The sequence below is a fragment of the Sander lucioperca genome, chromosome 9 (assembly GCF_008315115.2).
Source record: "Sander lucioperca isolate FBNREF2018 chromosome 9, SLUC_FBN_1.2, whole genome shotgun sequence".
NCBI lineage: Eukaryota > Metazoa > Chordata > Actinopteri > Perciformes > Percidae > Sander > Sander lucioperca.
This window is the reverse complement of record NC_050181.1, coordinates 21,321,477-21,342,290: the sequence shown is the minus strand read 5'-3', so window position 1 is coordinate 21,342,290 and position 20,814 is coordinate 21,321,477. Positions and strand designations below refer to the sequence as shown.

The 20,814-nt window shown below is 40.2% G+C and overlaps 2 gene segments (V, D, J or C); both read right to left on the bottom strand.

The window, feature by feature from the left end:
• Positions 1-3,543: 3,543 nt before the first annotated feature.
• Positions 3,544-4,252, bottom strand: LOC116052728. The segment is given in 2 exon segments: positions 3,544-3,925; positions 4,047-4,252. Coding segments are annotated over 2 exon segments (414 nt in total).
• Positions 4,253-4,388: 136 nt separating this feature from the next.
• Positions 4,389-12,907, bottom strand: LOC118495864 (the record flags this gene model as incomplete). The annotated part of the segment is given in 2 exon segments: positions 4,389-4,696; positions 12,674-12,907. Coding segments are annotated over 2 exon segments (351 nt in total), but the record flags the coding sequence as incomplete, so codon positions are not given.
• Between the last annotated feature and the right edge of the window lie 7,907 nt (positions 12,908-20,814).

Genomic DNA, 20,814 nt, shown 5'->3' with positions numbered 1-20,814 from the left:
TCATATTTTGCCGTCGTGTTTTCCTATTTGCCGTCGTGTTTTTCTATTTGCCGTCGTGTTTTTCTATTTGCTGTCGTGTTTTTCTATTTGCTGTTGTGTTTTCATATTTGCTGTCGTGTTTTTCTATTTGCTGTTGTGTTTTCATATTTGCTGTCGTGTTTTTCTATTTGCTGTTGTGTTTTTCTATTTGCTGTTGTGTTTTTCTATTTGCTGTCGTGTTTTTCTATTTGCTGTTGTGTTTTCATATTTGCTGTCGTGTTTTTCTATTTGCCGTCGTGTTTTCCTATTTGCCGTCGTGTTTTTCTATTTGCTGTTGTGTTTTTCTATTTGCTGTTGTGTTTTCCTATTTGCCGTCGTGTTTTCCTATTTGCCGTCGTGTTTTTCTATTTGCCGTCGTGTTTTCCTATTTGCCGTCGTGTTTTTCTATTTGCTGTCGTGTTTTCCTATTTGCTGTCGTGTTTTCATATTTGCTGTCGTGTTTTCCTATTTGCTGTCGTGTTTTTCTATTTGCTGTTGTGTTTTCATATTTTGCCGTCGTGTTTTCCTATTTGCTGTCGTGTTTTCCTATTTGCTGTTGTGTTTTCCTATTTGCTGTCGTGTTTTTCTATTTGCTGTTGTGTTTTCATATTTTGCCGTCGTGTTTTCTATTTGCCGTCGTGTTTTCCTATTTGCCGTCGTGTTTTCCTATTTGCCGTCGTGTTTTTCTATTTGCTGTCGTGTTTTCCTATTTGCTGTCGTGTTTTCATATTTGCTGTCGAGTTTTCATATTTGCCGTCGTGTTTTTCTATTTGCTGTCGTGTTTTTCTATTTGCCGTCGTGTTTTTCTATTTGCCGTCGTGTTTTCCTATTTGCCGTCGTGTTTTCCTATTTGCCGTCGTGTTTTCCTATTTGCCGTCGTGTTTTTCTATTTGCTGTTGTGTTTTCATATTTTGCCGTCGTGTTTTTCTATTTGCTGTCGTGTTTTCCTATTTGCTGTCGTGTTTTCCTATTTGCCGTCGTGTTTTCCTATTTGCCGTCGTGTTTTCATACTTGCCGTCGTGTTTTCCTATTTGCTGTCGTGTTTTCATATTTGCGTCGTGTTTTCTATTTGCTGTCGAGTTTTCATATTTGCCGTCGTGTTTTTCTATTTGCTGTCGTGTTTTTCTATTTGCTGTCGTGTTTTTCTATTTGCCGTCGTGTTTTCCTATTTGCCGTCGTGTTTTCCTATTTGCCGTCGTGTTTTCATATTTGCCGTTGTGTTTTGATATTTGCCGTCGTGTTTTCCTATTTGCCGTCGTGTTTTCATATCTGCCGTCGTGTTTTCATATTTGCTGTCGTGTTTTCCTATTTGCTGTCGTGATTTGCCCTTCAGAGCCACCGTATAAATATTCATGAAAAAAAAGTTTGTGAACAGGCAACACAGAAATTGATAATGAACAACTAAACACGTTACACACTGGACCTTTAAGTTTTAAAAAACAGGTGAATTTTTCTTTGGATTTTAATATCTGAAAATAATAAATACCACTGATTAAAGAGTTGTATTTGTGTTTCAGTGATCTGTTGAGCAATGGAAGGAGCTCATTTTGGCCTAATGGCCCACAGGGTATGAAGAGGATTTAGTAGGTAAGTCAGTGTCCATTTATTTGTTGTCATGGTGTCTTGTGTTTGAACCATCATACAGTTGGTTTGTCATTGATGTGGATTTGCTGCTCATGTGAATCCTCCCACAGTGTTACATTAGCAGCTGTAACCACAGGGACTCTGATAAAACTGGAATAATCAGAATCCATCTGATAGGAAGCTGTGGTTTGAATACCACTTCCCTCCTCTTTGAAGAGTAGTCAGATATCTGTGTTCAGGTTTTTGTACAGCCTCTTCTACACTTTGTATCACTGTGTTTCTAGAGCACAGTAGTAGAGACCTGTGTCTGCCAGGGTTAGTGTCTTTATGGTCAGTTCAGTTGAGCTCACTGTTGTTATGGATTCATATCTTTGCTTATCTGGGATATATTCATCACTACTAGCTCCTCTTGCTCCTTTCCAGAGTATAAACTGAGGTGCCTGAAGGTCAGAATGATGTCTGTACCAGTAAAGTGCAAGACTGCTATACGTTGTCTCATATTCGCATTTGAGTGTAACAGATTCTCCTTCTCTTTTACTGACTTCATCTCTTACAGGAGAGATTTTGTCTCCAGCTATGATTCCTGAAAAAAGTAGAGAAAATGAAGTTATTAGACTAACATTGTTCATGAGGCTGAGAGGAGAAGACAGTGGAAAATGTCAACTGTATATTGTTACTCTGGACAGAAACAGCAGTTCAGAGATCTCTGCTCTGAACTGCAGTTCATATAAATCTTTAGAAAATAATAAAATCATATTGTTCTTTGTATCTTACCAAAGAAAAGAGCAGCAAGAATAATCCACAGCCAATGTTCCATCTCTACAACAAGGTTTAAATCAACAGGAGAAACTAGCTGATGTTCAACATTCAGTCTGAGAATTGTTCTCTTCACAGCAGCACTTATTATTGACTGAATGGTTGAACACAGTGCAGAAGTAGTGCACCGCCTACAGAGTTAAGTACAAAATTGTGGAAAAAAACAAGTGTATCACGCTGCAGTCTGCAGGAACGCGGGGCATAACATCAAGCCCCGCCCACATCCAAGTCAGCCATTTTTCTTTGCTTACATCACTCCCCATACACTCGAACGGACCAACACAGCCTGGTAGAATTTTTTACTATGAAGAAAATTATTTGGATAAATGCTATGTTTTCATTTTGAATCTTTTAATTTTATTTGAAAATTTTATATCCATGAATGTAAATGATCTGAAAGAAAACCGAATTCACCAATTTAAAAATGACATGAAATTATATTTTGAAACCTTAAAAAAGGACTGACAAATAAGAAAGCCATCCGGACTCTGAACATTTACAATGCCTTACAACCTCTTTAATGTAAATTTCATGCGCCCCTTTTTCGTGTATGTATGTATGCATTTAATGTTTTCAATGTGTTTATGGATCTGTACTTGAATAATAAAGTTTTTTGAAGACAAAAAAAAAGACAGCTTGGTAGTGAAGCTGATATAGCCTCTTGATTCACATTAGATAGAAACTGATGATGTAGGCTAAACACAGACGACATTTCATGCAACAGTGAAGTTTTCATGTAATTACTACTGATTTCTGATTTTGAAATGATATCCAAATTTGAAAAATGGGTCATTTTAAACCTTGTTAATATTGATGACAATGTGTTCAAACGGAAAACGAGCCATTTTCATTTAATTTAGCCCTCAAAAGTATAATGCTGTGTTGTTTCGTTATGGACTTTCATATTAACAGCAAGAATTCAGTAACAACCAAATGTACAAAGGGGCGATTTTGCTTTAACAATTAACAGGTGAACCAGAAGCATACATGTGAAACTCGAAAAATGAGAATATCGTGCATTAGTTAAACATTTATTTCAGTAATTCAGAAGTACTGCACCGCCTACTTGATAATGTTGCCCTCTAGTGGAGGTACAAAGTTCAGTACAACATTGAGGAAAAAAAGTCTTCCAGCAGCTTGTCAGTGTGTCAGCTTGTGTTTTTGTACAGAGACTGTGGGTTTGCTGTCACTGTGGGCCTCACAGCACAGTAGTACAGAGCAGAGTCTGTCACTGCAGCAGAGGAGATCTGCAGATCCACACGATGCTTTTCTTCAGACAGTTTAGTAGAGAACCTTGTGTCCAATGTCAGAGACTCTGCTTTTTTTGTAAAGTTCATTCCTGAGATGAATATGATGAACTCTGGTGGTTTTCCTGGATATTGTCGATACCAGAAGAAATAATCGTTGGTATCAGCTTGTTTGGAGTATCTGTAGGACAGAGTAACAGAGCTGCCTTCTAAACTCTTTTCTTCTTTCTTGACTGGAGTGAGTTCTTCACAGTTGACACCTAAAGCAATAGAAAACTTTCTTATTTCATGTTGTAAAAGACATAATGAATGATTAACATTCAGATGGAATTGGGATTATCCTTCTGCATAAACTTGTTCTTGCTGCATAATATAACATACCTGTTAGAATGGAAAGAAACATCAGAGAAATCACACAATGCTGCAGTGACAGCATGTTGAATAAAGGTAATGTTGATGGTTTGTGTATTGATCTCTGTTGAATATAGAAGTTCCTCTCTCTTCTATAGTTCAGTAACAGCTCAGCTCCTCCCTGAGTCTCTCAGTCTCCTTGTAGCTCTGTATTGTCACTTCTCTGTTACACTACTAAGGTAAAGGAATTCTAGACTACATCATGAAAAATATTGTAAGTTTAACAGTGTGTGTCTCCCTCTGGTGGATGTTGTGGAGTATTGTGTTGTCTTTGCTCCAAAGGTTTTTGTACAGAGTTTTGGTGTTTCCTGTCACTGTGGGCTGCAGAGCACAGTAGTACACAGCAGAGTCAGACAGCTGAAGCTTCTGGATCTTCAGAGGAACTGATGTCTTGTTGATTGTAGCATCAAATCTGTCCTTCTGGAAATCTGGAGCATTCTCTTTTGTGTTTGAGTAACGCTTCAGCATGTACTTTGGGAAATCATTGACTTCTTGTTTGTACCAGAACAAATAGGGATATGTGTCACTGGTCTCAAATGTACAGTCAAGAGTAACTGTCTCTCCTTCAGTAGCAATGACATCTCCTGTTGGCTGGATCACTCTGTCTTCTCCTTTACACTCTGGGGAAGAAGAGAACATTCAGAGGAAGAGATAAATAAATAAGATGATTAATTAAAGGAAAAACAATCAGTAGTTTAAATAGTTACCTAGCCAGAGAGTCAGAATCAGGATGTTAGTCAGCCAGTGTTTCATGTCTGCAGTGAGAGGGGAGGAGAGAGAGGAAGAGCATTGATACTCTGATGGATCTGGGCCTTCACATCATTGGTCCTTCCTCTTTATCATCTGTTGAAGATCTCTCAACAATTATGATTGTCCTGAACAGTGTGTGACTCCCTCTGGTGGATGTTGTGGAGTATTGTGTTGTCTTTGCTCCAAAGGTTTTTGTACAGAGTTTTGGTGTTTCCTGTCACTGTGGGCCTCACAGCACAGTAGTACACAGCAGAGTCAGACACTTCAGCAGTGGAGATATTCATATGGATTTTTTTGTCCTCCACTTCAATCGTCAGTCCAGGGATTGGATTTTTCAATGTTCCTCCTGTTCCTAAATGAGAGATGATGAACTCTGGTGGTTTTCCTGGATATTGTCGATACCAGTAAAACTCATCACTACCAGTTACTTGTTTGGAGTATCTGTAGGACAGAGTAACAGAGCTGCCTTCTAAACTGTTCTCTTCTGTCTCTACTGGAGTGAGTTCTTCACAGCTGACACCTAAAGGAAGACATAACTCTGTTATTTCATGTTGCAACAGACTTAATACATGATTCACAATCAGATGTTATTAGGATTCAATGTTTTCATGCTTCATAATCTAACGTACCTGTGAGGATGGAAAGGAACATCAGAGAAAACACACAATGCTGCAGTGACAGCATGTTGAATAAAGGTAATGTTGATGGCTTGTGTATTGAACTCTGTTGAATATAGAAGTTCCTCTCTCTTCTATAGTTCAGTAACAGCTCAGCTCCTCCCTGAGTCTCTCCGTCTCCTTGTAGCTCTGTATTTTCACTTCTCTCAGTTACATTTCCTCTGCCGTCATCTCTAAAACATGAGTTATATGACGGTGGTTGCAACATCAGTGTCCTTTCCACTACTTTTTAATTGTTTTCATTTAACCTTTATTTAACCAGGTAGGCCATTGAGAACAGATTCTCATTTGCAACGGCGACCTGGCCAAGAATAAGACATAAACGTGCAAGACAACATACAGTTTCACATTCAATACTGTACAAAAAATACAAAATACAATAGGCTACATAAAGTACAGATTAAGTAAGTATTACAAGCTGGTGCAAAGTGAGGTATAGGTAAGTCAATGGATATGCAAAAGTGATATGGTAATAACACAATATAAATGAATAGACAGTCTATATAAATGTTGAAATGTAGTAAAGAGTCAATATACATAATATACAGTGAGTGCAAATTGTGGTCTAGTTAGTGCGGTAGATCAGTGGATGTGCAAAATTGTATGACAACAATGGTGGGACAAATAACAGTTGAGCATTCCAGGGCAGATGGATTAGATTCCTGGTTTTTTGTAGTTCATTGCCGTCATTTGCAGCTGAGAACTGGAAGGAGTGGCGGCCAAAGGAGGTGCAGGCTTTTGGGATGACCAAAGAGTAACTGCTTGAGCAAAGGCTGCAGGTGGGTAAAGCTATTGTGACTAGTGAGCGGGGCTTTGCCTAGCAAGGACTTGTAAATGAGTTGGTACCAGTGAGTTAAGCGTTGAGTGTCTAACGAGGGCCAGCCAAATAATGCATAGAGGCTTTTTCAGGAGAGACTTTGAGGCAGTTCTATATGACATCACTGAAAATCGAGAATTGGTAAAATTGTCATTTTCACCAAGGCCAGTTTGGCAGCATGAGTGAAGGAGGCCCTGTTGCGGAATAGAAAACCGATCCTAGACTTAACTTTAGATTGGAGGTGGTTTATGTGTGGCTGGAAGGAGAAGGAACTATCTAACCAGACACCTAAGTATTTGTACACTGGCACATTTTCTAATTCCAACCCATCGAGCTTGGTAATGCCAGTCCGATGGGCAGGGGTAGGCAGTGATCGATTGAAAAGCATGAACTTGGTTTTGACAAAGTTTAGAAGTAATTGGAGGTTTGTGTTGAATGGCATTGTAGCTCTCCTGGAGGTTTGATAGCATATTATCCAATGAGGGGCCGGATGTGTAAAGGATGGTGTCGTCTGCATAGAGGTGGATTTGTGAGTGCCCGACAGCAAGAGCCTCATCATTGATGTAAAGGGAGAAAAGAGTCGGCCCGAGAATCGAGCCTCGTGGCACCCCCACAGAGACAACCGTAGGTTCTGACAACAGGCCCTCAGATTTAACGCACTCTACCCAATTAGAGAAATAGTTATCGAACCACGCGAGGCAGTCATGAGAGAACCCAAGGTTGTTGAGTCTATCGATAAGAATGCGATGGTTAACAGAGTCAAAGGCCTTGGACAGATCAATTTAGACGGCTGCACAGTAATGCTTTTTGTCAATGGAATGTAAAATCAGTAATAGAGTTAGTCCTTTCCATGACTTAAATTAAATGTTTGCAATTATTTTAAGTACCAGAGAAATATCATTCCGTCCCGTTTATCCTATGCATTTTGACAGTCAACCAACTTCTGCTAATTATGAGAGATTTACTTTGAATATGTAATGTAAAAGCTTATTTAAGTAATCTTAAGTCCTTTTGAGTTTTAAATACTAATCACCTGAAAGGTTAAAATGTCCGTCTGAGACACTTAACTCACTCCATCACTCAGACAGTATCTGTGTTCAACTTGCACCAACAGCAGTTACAAAGTCATCTATTGGACATCAGAATCATTAAGAAATGCCATACTATTCAAAAACAAAACTTCAAACTACTCCAGCAGCATAATCCAGTTATCAACAGATGATCAGTGTGTTAATCATTTTACAAATATAACATAATGGAACTGTATCCATGCTTGGACACTTTTTGGTTAACGTTCTATCAAAATATGTATTTAAATACAAATAAAAATGATCTTGTAATGTTTTCAGTTAGTTTAAAGGTGTCAAACTAAATGTAACTTATTTCCTTTATAACGGAATATAATTTTAAACATTTACTTTAGCTCTCTCATTACAAAAGTTGGCAAAAGGAAGCTAATAATTAGCCGTGCTCGATCATATTGAAGTTTAACAGTGTGTGACTCCCTCTAGTGGACGTTGTGGAGTATTGCGTTGTCTTTGCTCTAAAGGTCTTTGTACAGAGTTTTGGTGTTTCCTGTCACTGTGGGCTGCAGAGCACAGTAGTCACACACACAAAGACACCAATGCAAAGTTTTGAGACTTTCATTACAACTAGTGTTGTTGTAACATTACCCTTGGGACATAAAAAAGCTCCACTTCCAGACAAGGAATCACAACTCACCCTGTAGCTAGTACAGTGTCTTAGCACGGGGACATTTAGCGGAGAGTGAAGCCCACAGGCATATCCTCTGCACCGCTGCATTAGATCCACAAGTCCCGCTCCATTGTCCCATATCTACTCAATCTGAACACTTTTCTCTGGGCCAGTATTCTGTTGTACAGCCTTGAACATTGCATTTACGACAGTGGCTCATTTTCAATATCCTTGAAAAACTTCCAAACTTTCTTCTTTCTAAAGTACACAGCTTAGCTCGCAGCTAAGCTCGTGTGTGAGATCTGCATGCGTGACCTATATTCAAAACACCAGCTGGTCTCAGACCAGTGGTCTGTATGTAAATTTTGGGGCGTGACAAAGGTACAGACTAGAGCCAATTAAGGTACAGCCACCAAGTTGACGTCAACTGGCTTCGTTTGGATTCGCCCGTTTTCAGCGGCAGTTTGAAATTGTGATATTTGCATAGGAAAGAGGTGTCAATAGGACTTGATATATAATATATATAATATATAATAGGAATTGAGCTTCTAGGTATGCCTATTTTACCCACCGAACTGTAGTTATTCAACTATGACAAGGTAAACTCGGTTTTGCATTCTAACACCCCTTTAACAATGTTTGACTCCCTCTGGTGGATGTTGTGGAGTATTGTGTTGTCTTTGCTCCAAAGGTTTTTGTACAGAGTTTTGGTGTTTCCTGTCACTGTGGGCCTCAGAGCACAGTAGTACACAGCAGAGTCAGACAGGTGAAGCTTCTGGATCTTCAGAGGAACAGACTTATCCTTGATTGTTGCATCAACTCTCTCTTGCTCTTTAGAATTATCAGCTTTTACAGAGAAACGTTGCAGCAACATCTTTGGGTAATCATTTAATTCTTGTTTGTACCAGTACAAAGTGGGAGTTGGGTTACTGGTTTCAAATGTACAGCCAAGAGTAACTGTCTCTCCTTCAGTAGTAATGACATCTCCTGTTGGCTGGGTCACTCTGTCTTCTCCTTTACACTCTGGGGAAGAAGAGAACATGCAGAGGAAGAGATGAATTTATAAAGATGATTGATTAAAGGAGAACAATCAGTATTTTAAATAGTTACATAGCCAGAGAGCCAGAATCAGGATGTTAGTCAGCCAGTGTTTCATGTCTGCAGTGAGAGGGGAGGAGAGAGAGGAAGAGCATTGATACTCTGATGGATCTGGGCCTTCACATCATTGGTCCTTCCTTTTTATCGTCTGTTGAAGATCTCTCAACATTTATAGCACATCAGCCACCCTGGTTTTTCAGAACGCTGTTGTTCAATAAAAGGAGGAGCTGGAAGGTTTTTGTTCAGAGACTGTGGGTTTGCTGTCACTGTGGGCCTCACAGCACAGTAGTACAGAGCAGAGTCTGTCACTGCAGCAGAGGAGATGTGCAGATCCTCACCGTGATTTGATCCAGTCAGTTTACAAGAGTAGCATGTGTCTAATCTCGGAGACTCTGCTGGTCTTGTACTGATTAACAGGGAGTTCTTGTGGTTTTCCTAGATATTGTCGATCCAGGAGTAACCTCTTCACAGCTGACCCTAGAAGCGATGTCAGCGTGGCTGCAGACTTCTGCTGAATCTAAGCGTCAACCTTTTGGACCAGTGGCCCCTGTCACTATGTTGGGCAAGTTACTCAAAATGGGTAATCGCTAATTACTAACAATGTGTTACTGTACTTTGGTTACTCACTAGAGGTCGGCCAATTAATCGGCCGATTTTTGACATTCTTTACATAATCTAATCGAACCAGCTCAAACCAGCTCCCAGTCTGGGTTCGGGGGGCAGACACCGTCAGCATATTTAAGAATACATTGAAAACCCTCCTCTTTGATAAAGCTTATAGTTAGGGAGTGAGGAGTTGCAGCGTCCGCCTAGCCCGGCCCACCTGCTTCTCTTCATAGTCGTCAGATTAATCTACCATATAATCAATAATATAATCAGAGTAGAAGGAGGCAGGCCAGTACAGCCCCATCCGGTTGGGGAGAGTTCTAGCCCGAGCAGGCTCCTCTCCTTTACCTGTCTCTCTTAATTATGCTGTTATAGACTGCTGGCTGACTTCCTTCCTTCCTTTGACACACTGAGGTGCTCTCTCCTCTCTCTTTCCATTTGTTTCCATTTGTGTGCATCCTTGTCCCAGCAATGCTTGTTACTAACCTAGCTCTGGGGAGTTTACTTCCCGGAGTCCTTATGTTTTTTTTTTCGCCCAGCATATTTCCTTGGATTAGTATGGCACCAAGATCTTGGTTGCAGCTGTCGCCGTGGTCCTTCTGCACTCCCTGCGACACCCTGCTACGCTCTGCGGTGCCGTGCAGTGTACTGCTCGGCACGCTGAACCCTGCAGTGTCCTGCTACGTCCTGCTGAACCTTGCTGCGTCCTGCTACGCTCTGCGGTGACCTGCAGTGTCCTGCTATGTCCTGCTGAACCCTGCAGTGTCCTGCCACACTACATCCTGTAACGCCCTGCAGTGCGCTGCTATGACATGAACTACTACGACTACCATTTGTAATCACTGTTCCATAATCTTTATTGTGACTTTTATTGCCACTGTTCATCACATCCCCAACTGGCCCCGTCAGACACCACCTACCAAGAGCCTGGGTCTGCTGAGGTTTCTTCCTAAAAGGGAGTTTTTCCTCGCCACTGTCGCACTAAATGCTTGTTGTTGGGGGAATTACTGTAATAGTTGGGGCTTTGTAAACTATAGAGTGTGGTCTAGACCTACTCTATCTGTAAAGTGTCTTGAGATAACTCCTGTTATGATTTGATAATATAAATAAAATTGAATTGAATTGAATAATCGGCATCGGCCGATATCCGAGTATATCAAGCCGATTTTTTGTGTTCAAGTGTTATACATTTTCTTCAGACCAAAAACAAAGAAATGCTGCTGGTTGCTACTGTGTGCAGCACTACTATTATTAAAATTGTGAATTTATTTTGTTTATGAAAGTTTGCAGATTTGTGTTCTCAGAAGTTTAATAAATGCTGCTCAGTGCACTAAACTTTATTTTTTCATTGAAAAGTTTATTTGACAAAGTTTAATTTCTTCTTAACTGTTTCGTTTATTTAATATATTTTTTATACATTATTTATACAATATATGTTTTTACATTATACATTTTTAATTTAAGTATACAAGTGTAGATTGGTGAAGTGTTAAATAAATGTTTTTGTTGAGAAATTTTGTGTATCTTAATTAATTATTAGTGTTAGAGTTCATCTTTCAAATAGAGGTTTAAAAACAAGCACATATCGGCCAAATATTGGCCAAAATAAATCGGCAGCATTTATCGGCCATCGTCTGACCCTGATTTCTAAAGATCGGCATCGGCATCGGCCAGAGAAAAACCATATCGGTTGACCTCTAGTACTCACCCCAGCTACATCAAAAGTTGCCTTCAAACAACTCCAAATCCTTCCACTGTGAATAAAACTAGGTGACTCCTGAGCCCCTTTAACACAACGTCTCTTACATTACCCAGAGAAGCTGCATGTGAGAACGTAAATGTCTGACTCAGTTGGACCAGACATTAAACGCTCTTTAGCTTAAGTCTGTGTAATATCCGATTGAGCCTATGTGTGAATAGAACAGCTCATTGTCCAGAGAAAAAATAAGAGGTGTGTTTGTATTTAAATAAAAGAAGAAGCTCCTCTCTACACATCTGTTATTGTATATATATATTCTCAGTGGTAACTGAGAGTGAGTCTGGGAATCTTCATTCACAATCCATTTCCAAAGGGGCGTCACCAACGGACGCCGCTCAAATGCCTCTGGGCGCAATTGGATAGTCCTTCAACCAATCAGACCAACGATCCAGGTAACGTAGCAGCGACGGCTACTAAAAATCCTCACATCCGTTTTTAATGCAACCAAGATGGCAGCGCCCATGAAGGCAAACTTAACGACTCCGAGCAGCTCTGCACAAACCAATGGGTGACGTCACACACACTCTGTCACACTAGCAGCTGGAACCACAGGGACTCTGTTTAAACTGGAAATATCAGAATCCATCTGATATGAAGCTGTGGTTTGAATACCACTTCCCTCCTCTTTGAAGAGTAGTCAGATATCTGTGTTCAGGTTTTTGTACAGCCTCTTCTACACTTTGTTTCACTGTGTTTCTAGAGCACAGTAGTAGAGACCTGTGTCTGCCAGGGTTAGTGTATTTATGGTCAGTTCAGTTGAGTTTTCTGATGTTATGGATTCATATCTTATCTTATCTGGGATATATTCATCACTACTAGCTCCTCTAGCTCCTTTCCAGAGTATAAACTGAGGTGCCTGAAGGTCTGAATGATGTCTGTACCAGTGAAGTGTAGGAGAGTTGATCGTTGTCTCATATACACATCTGAGTGAGACAGATTCTCCTTCTCTTTTACTGACTGCATTCCTTACAGGATAGATTTTGTATCCAGCTATTAATCCTGAAAAAAAGTAGAGAAAATGAAGTCATTAGACTAACATTGTTCATGAGGCTGAGAGGAGAAGACAGTGAAAAATGTCAACTGTATATGTTACTCTGGACAGAAACAGTTCAACTGTTCAGAGATTTCAGCTCTAAAATGCAGTTTATATAAATCTTTAGAAAATAATAAAACCATGTTGTTCTTTGTATCTTACCAAAGAAAAGAGCAGCAAGAATAATCCACAGCCAATGTTCCATCTCTACAACAAGGTTTAAATCAACAGGAGAAACTAGCTGATGTTCAACATTCAGTCTGAGAATTGTTCTCTTCACAGCAGCACTTATTATTGACTGAATGGTTGAACACAGTGCAGAAGTAGTGCACCTCCTACTTGATAATGTCGCCCTCTAGTGGAGGTACAAAGTTCAGTACAACAGTGTAGAAAAAGTCTTCCAGCAGCTTGTCAGTGTGTCAGCTTGTGTTTTTGTACAGAGACTGTGGGTTTGCTGTCACTGTGGGCCTCACAGCACAGTAGTACAGAGCAGAGTCTGTCACTGCAGCAGAGGAGATCTGAAGATCCACACGATGCTTTTCTTCAGACAGTTTCGTAGAGAACCTTGTGTCCAATGTCAGAGATTCTGCTTTTTTTGTAAAGTTCATCCCTGAGATGAATATGATGAACTCTGGTGTTTTTCCTGGATATTGTCGATACCAGTAAAACTCATCACTACCAGCTGCTTGTTTGGTGTATCTGTAGGACAGAATAACAGAGCTGCCTTCCAAGCTGTTCACTTCATTTTTGACTGGATTGAGTTCTTCACAGCTGACACCTAAAGGAAGAGATAACTTTTATATAATGTTTTAAAAGACTTATTCACAATCAGATGTTATCAGGATTCAATTTTTTTCAAGCTGCATAGTCTAACATACCTGTCAGAATGGAAAGAAAATGCAGAGAAAACAGACAATGCTGCAGTGACAGCATGTTGAATAAATGTAATGTTGATGGTTTGAGTATTGAACTCTGTTAATATAGAAGTTCCTCTCTCTTCTATAGTTCAGTGACAGCTCAGCTCCTCCCTGAGTCTCTCTGTAAATATATTCTCTCTGGTACACTTCTTACAAACCTACATCATGAAAAAGTGTAACAGTGTGTGACTCCCTCTAGTGGACGTTGTGGAGTATTGTGTTGTCTTTGCTCCAAAGGTTTTTGTACAGAGTTTTGGTGTTTCCTGTCACTGTGGGCCTCAGAGCACAGTAGTACACAGCAGAGTCAGACAGCTGAAGCTTCTGGATCTTCAGAGGAACTGATGTCTTGTTGATTGTAGAATCAAATTTTTCTTTCTGGAAATCTGGAGCATTATCTTTTGTGTTTGAGTAATGCTTCAACATGTACTTTGGGAAATCATTTTCTTTTTGTTTGTACCAGAACAAAGTGGGGTTTGAATAAATTGTCTCAAATGTACAGCCAAGAGTAACTGTCTCTCCTTCAGTAGTAATGACATCTCCTGTTGGCTGGATCACTCTGTCTTCTCCTTTACACTCTGGGGAAGAAGAGAACATGCAAAGATAGAGATGAATCAATAAAGATGATTGATCTAACGAGAACAATCATTAGGTTTAAATAGTTACCGAACCAGAGATTCAGACACAGATTTTCACTGACTGGTGTCTGATTTCAGATTATACCAATAAAGAGTTATTAAGAAGGTATTAGAAGATAACAAAAATTAGCGGTTTTGCTTGGTTGTCAGTGTCAAAGTGGTGAGAGAAGAACTTGATGTTCTTTTTATCTTACCAAAGAAAAGAGCAGCAAGAATAATCCACAGCCAATGTTCCATCTCTACAACAAGGTTTAAATCACAGGAGAAACTAGCTGATGTTCAACATTCAGTCTGAGAATTGTTCTCTTCACAGCAGCACTTATTATTGACTGAATGGTTGAACACAGTGCAGAAGTAGTCCACCTCCTACTAGATAATGTCGCCCTCTAGTGGAGGTACAAAGTTCAGTACAACAGTGTAGAAAAAAGGAGAGCATCTCGCTGCAGCCTGCAGGAAGGCGGGGCTTGACATCAAAAACCTTCACCCATATTCTCAAAACTTTAAACACAAAACCCATGGTGTCATGGTGTCTTGTGTTTGAACCCATCATACAGTTGGTTTGTCATTGATGTGGATTTGCTGCTCATGTGATCCTCCCACAGTGTTACATTAGCAGCTGTAACCACAGGGACTCTGATAAAACTGGAATAATCAGAATCCATCTGATATGAAGCTGCGGTTTGAATACCACTTCAGTCCAGGGATTACATGATTTACTTCTCCAAAAACAGTTTTCCTGAAGTAGAGTGGGGGATGATGAACTCTGGTGGTTTTCCTAGATATTGTCAGTACCAGAAGAAATAATCACTAGATGACAATTCCAAGTATCTGTAGGACAGAGTAACAGAGCTGCCTTCTAAACTGTTCTCTTCTTTCTCTACTGGAGTGAGTTCTTCACAGCTGATACCTAAAGGAGGAGATCACTCCGTTCATTCATGTTGCAAAAGACTTGATTCACAATCAGATGTTATTAGGATTCAATGTTTTCATGCTTCATAATCTAACGTACCTGTGAGGATGGACATGAACATCAGAGAAAACACACAATGCTGCAGTGACAGCATGTTGAATAAAGGTAATGTTGATGGTTTGTGTATTGAACTCTAGTTCCTCTCTCTTCTATAGTTCAGTAACAGCTTAGCTCCTGTGTTGTCTTTGCTCCAAAGGTTTTTGTACAGAGTTTTGGTGTTTTTTGGTGAGTCTCCTCCGTCGACTCGTAGCTCTACATTTTCACTTCTCTCAGTTACACTTCTAAGATGTGATTCTAGACTAAATCATTAAAATATTGAGTTTAACAGTGTGTGACTCCCTCTAATGGAAGTTGTGGAAGGTCTGTGTATCATCCGATCATTTGTTTTTGTTTTCACATATGAAACGAAAAACAAAATTATGACTTGATTTTTGGTTTTCCCATTCTTGCACAGAAATCAGAAAAACCACTTGATATTCTGATTTTCCTCTGTGGGTGGTGCTAATTCTGATTGGCAGGATATGCATTCATGTTTTTCAAATTAAGAGTTTACCCACACTGTATTTGTTAGCCTGTAAAATTAATAGTCTATATGTAAATTAATAGTCTATATGCATGCTTTTTGTCACACAATTATTTGCTTATTCACTGAAAAATCTATTGAAATAGCCTAAATGTAAACATGTTCACGCATTGACAGACAAAGGCACGACTGTTTTTTGTAGGAGAGGGAAGACCCATCTCATCGTTTAATCTGTTGTGTTCAAAGTCTATCCATCCAACCAAGTCTATCTTGTTGTGTTCAAACTATCTATTTTTGACTGGGAACAAAAATGGTTTAACATCCATTTTTTGTTCCCAGTCAAAATAGATAGTACTTTAGTCTGCTATATCTACATACACATATAGCTATATATACTCCACTATGTCGCGTTAGCATACAGCTACATAATAGTTATAATAGAGTATGCTAACGTTAGATTGTAGTGGAACGAAGCAGCACTTTCTAAGGTCAAAATCGCAGATAATGGGCTCTGAACCAAACACTACACAATCGACATGTTTCAGCAGGAATGTGACCTGGAATTGGGGAGAATTTAACAACAGTGGCAGCTAAGATGACATGTTTACTGCGTTAGCATGTAGCTACTATAGTGTTTACTGCCGTTAGCATGTAGCTACTATAGTGGTATACAGCAGCTGGTGGCTGGAAGAGCTGTCATCCCGTCTTCGAAAGGACACTTATGTACTTTTACACTTCATCGCATTAATAATATACAGTCTATGGTTATTAGTCTTGATTGTTTCTATGACTATTGTATAATAAAGATTTAATACAAAAAAAAAGTTGTGATGTTTGGTCGCTGTTGGTCGTCAAGTGTTTCACGCATGCGTGGTACAAATCGCTCAGGGACTGAGCCCTGTTCCACGCGAGCCCAACACAGTCCAACTTTTTCCTGAATGCAGATACTTTATCATGTACCAAAAAGACATGGCACTCCTTTCCATAGATCATTTATTATTTTTAATATTTTTTAAATTTTCCCTGCTTTTTTCACGCCTACTATTCTCTAACCTTTTCTCAGAGTCTCTCTCTTTTTCCAAAGTGACAGAGAAAATCTCTTACTTTGACCCAAACAGGTGTTACTTTATGTGAATGTATACATTTTAAATGGTTTCTTAAAATGTCCTGGTAACTTTGGCCCAAGTAATCTGTGATAACAGTATACTATGTTTCATCTGATTATTATTATCGTCAAAATAATCCAGCATTTATGTTTTTAGTACTCGATTAATTCAAGATGTATAAGCTCAGATCAATGAGGCATACAGACCATAAATAACAAATAGACAAAAAAATTGTATTATTCATAAGAATTTAAGTTAATAAAAACACCTAAAACAAAGACTTATGTATTATTTAAATTTGTATGATGAGTATTAATGGACGGTCATTTTGTCAGTCATGACAGACTGAGAGAGTAATTTGTCCCAGGGCCATACAACTCTACAATGCTTCACTAAAGAGAGGAGGAGAGAGAGACTTCTCTGCATAGTCTGTCTGCCTCTCTCCCTCTCCCACCCACTTCCACTACCTCCTATAATACAGTTATTTACTGACTGTCACTGGCCCACTGTATACTGTTTACACTGTTTACCACTGTTTACACTGTAACTGGCTATATTAGCCCATATATGTACAATCCCTCCCTCCCTCCACCCGCCAGCCTGGACTGAGGTCTAACATAACTTAATACTTGAACAATGGCTGTAACACTATCACTTCAAACCTCTAATATGACTTTTGATCTCTTATATTGTCCATATTTATGCTGGTCTCTAGACTTTATCCTTGCCTATTGGACCTATTTGCACTACCACCATGACACACAATCTTATATTGAATCACACGGGTCAGTCTCTGCTGTCACTGCAAGCGTCTCATGCTAGTACATCCCTTAGTACATCATGTGGATTTTCTATTGATTTTTTATTTTTTATTTATTAGTATGTATTATTTTTTAATTATTTAGTATTAGTATTTTTTCTTTATTGGCCATGCTATTCATGTGGATTTGCTTTTTTTTATTTTTTATGATCCTGTTTATGATGAATGTGTGATTTTGTGTGTGATGTGTCTTAAGCTATTGGGACTTGAATATCCACTGGGGATCATAACAATAATAATATATAATAATAATAGCTCACAGCGCTTACATTCACTCCAAAACATTTAAACAACTCTCGCAGGGACAAACATAATGTACAGTTGCACATTAACACACTAGAATGTGCCAGATTCCATAACTACTGAACTGCGTAGTGGTCATTTGACCGCCAGCTTCCAAACTCTATAATCCTCATGATATACCTAATTGCGATATGCATTATGTATTGTGTAGGATATCCTTAGAAACGTAATAACACCGAAATGTACATTTTACGAGTTTATTTATACATTGAGTAGTATAGTGTTTCAATATTCATATCATGCATAGTAAACCGTAATTATTTCATACATTCATATCCCGAAAAATGGTTGGAATTCCTTCAACTTAACTCATAACAGCCAATAACATATCTAAGTATCTAGCTTTGAACATAGCTATAACATAATCCTGACCGTGAGCCGCGCACTTTTTTCCTCCAAAACTCACGTTCTCTCAGGCCTTGGCCGCTGCTGCACTGAGCTTCTCTCTGGTATCAATTTTACTGCTGGGGCACTCTTGGAGAGATCTGTGTGTAATGATTCCAGCCAGTCGAGGATGTATAAGAGTTGATATGACACGTAGACAGGCTCACGGCCGCATCTACGGTGACGCACGCCTGTCACAGAGCGAGCGCGCCGGTGGTGGTGCTGTCTGATTGCCAGAACAGAGTGCCGCCAGCGTAGTAGCCTACGTTACCTGACTCAGGCTTTGCCTTCGCGCCATCGGTGATATGCCCCACTTGTTACTTGAGACCGCTAGTCAACATTCTCTGAGCAGAGACAGCGTGAGTTGACTACGCGACCGAGATGCATCTGTCCACGCGCAGCAAAATCAAAAACGATACGGCGAAAATCGCGTAGCGGTCAATATGACCGGTATGGCCGAAACGAGGTAAAGGCCTGTATTGTGCTTTGCCTGTTTGTGTAATGTATATAAAACACATTGTAATTAACAGACGACTATTTAGGAAAGTCAGGCAGCAGCAGGATTGTATTTTTATCTTCAGCAACGTAGTAACACATAAATTTCAAATGGTCAAAATGACCGTCAGGCTGTTCTAGTGGTACAGCACGCAAACAATACATTTGCACGGCTGACACTGGTATTTGCTTATAGTGTGCTGAATAATAATACTAATCACATACATAACATGAACACTAGCCTAGCGACCAGGATACAGCATGACATGAAGAGAGACGACGAGGGGAGCATACTCTCCGACTATCGCTCATAGAGTACAAACAGTTGAGGAGACAGGACAACACACCCATCCGCACGTAGCACACAAGCAGACATTTGCACGCTGCATGAGACATAAATACACAAACATCCACTAATACAAACTAAAAATAACATAAATGTACAGTTGCACCATTTAGCGGCGAAGGCGGGACTGGGATAGGGTTAGGCGCGGGGCGGGGTTTGGCTGCTGAGAAACGCACCGACCCGGCAGCCCACTCGTGTCTGCAGTCCACCGAATGTATCGCGAAACCACAGCACAGTTTGTTTTTTGCGTGAGTGACACACACGTGCCGTGAGACAGCCCTGACCAGTCCGAACGAGTACAGACAATCAGCACGGGCAGTAGGGAAGCCGGGAGGAACCAGAGCGTCTCGCTCTGCGAGCCCAACGGTGCCTGTTGTTCAAGAAACGGCTTGGCAAGGCCGTTCAGGATAAGGGCGCGAAGATCCATTTGTTTGTGCTAAACACCTGGCTGCTCTACTTTAAGCATGCCCCTTAGCCGTACTTGTTCACCTGTTCACAACTGTCACCGGTCACATTGTTTTGCTTCCACCATCAGTGACTTTTCTTCCTCATGCTGGTATCCAGCCGTGGTCGTAAATTCACCACTGCTCCCCGTATTCCATCACTTGCAGATTACTAAGTCCCCGTCTTGTCGAGTCACTGATAACTCGCTTTCTCACAGCCTTCAGTCAGGCCTCAGGCAGTCTTCTCTGCTTTGGACAGCTACCAAGTCTTTTGGTAATTTCTCGATGACACCATCGCAGCGCCCCGCATCCTAACGATCAGCAGTTCTAGGTCCGTATCATGGTTATCGACTACGCGTAGTAACCTGCCACGCGCCCGCCGAGAGTCCTGTCCACCGCTAGCCCAGCACCATGGAAAGCGCAGAGAGACACGACTACGACACGCCATTTCTCCCAGCCGTCCATCGTATACCCCTGCAGCAACATGTGCTGGCTCACGCGTACCAGTGCTCCAGGTCTCTCGAGAATACAGTGTGCAATATGCGCTGAGACCAGTTAATCAATCCATGATTTTGGGTATTCTATCTATCTATCTATCTATCTATTTTTGACTGGGAACAAAAATGGTTTAACATGACTTTGAACACAACAGGATTAAACGATGAGATGGGTCTTCCCCTCTCCTACAAAAATAGATCGTGCCGTTTGTTTGTCAATGCGTGAACATGTTTACATTTAGGCTATTTCAATAGATTTTTTCAGTGAGTTAAGCCAAAATATTGGGTGACAAAAAGCATGCATATAGACTATTAATTTACATATAGACTATTAATTTTACCATAGACTATGAATTTTACAGGCTAACAAATAAGAGTGGTGTAAACTCTGATTTGAAAACAATGAATGCATATCCTGCCAACTCAATTAGCACCACCCACAGGGAACATCGATATCAGTGGTTTGTTCTGATTTTCCGTGCAAAACGGGAAAACCAAAATCAAATCATAATGTTGTTTTTTTCGTTTTTCTAAAAAACTGAAAAACGGAAAAAGGAGTTGTTTTCTCGTTTTTTTTATCATAATGTCCATTACCGCTTATTACCCTCTCTCCTCTGACTCTCTGTTTTACCTGCCGCAGACAACTTCGTCCGCAAGAGAGCCGAACCAGCTGAGGAAATGAGAATTTCAGTCACAGCTTGTAACTGTTACCGTTACGCCACCATTACCAATCCCGCAAACTTTCTGTTGCTTGCTGATCTGGAGAGAGAGTCACCGGTGGTGTTCGGGGTCAGATCATGGGATCAGACCTCCGGTGCTGGGTCTAATATTGTAATATTAGCTGCTGCAGCATACTAGCAGCTA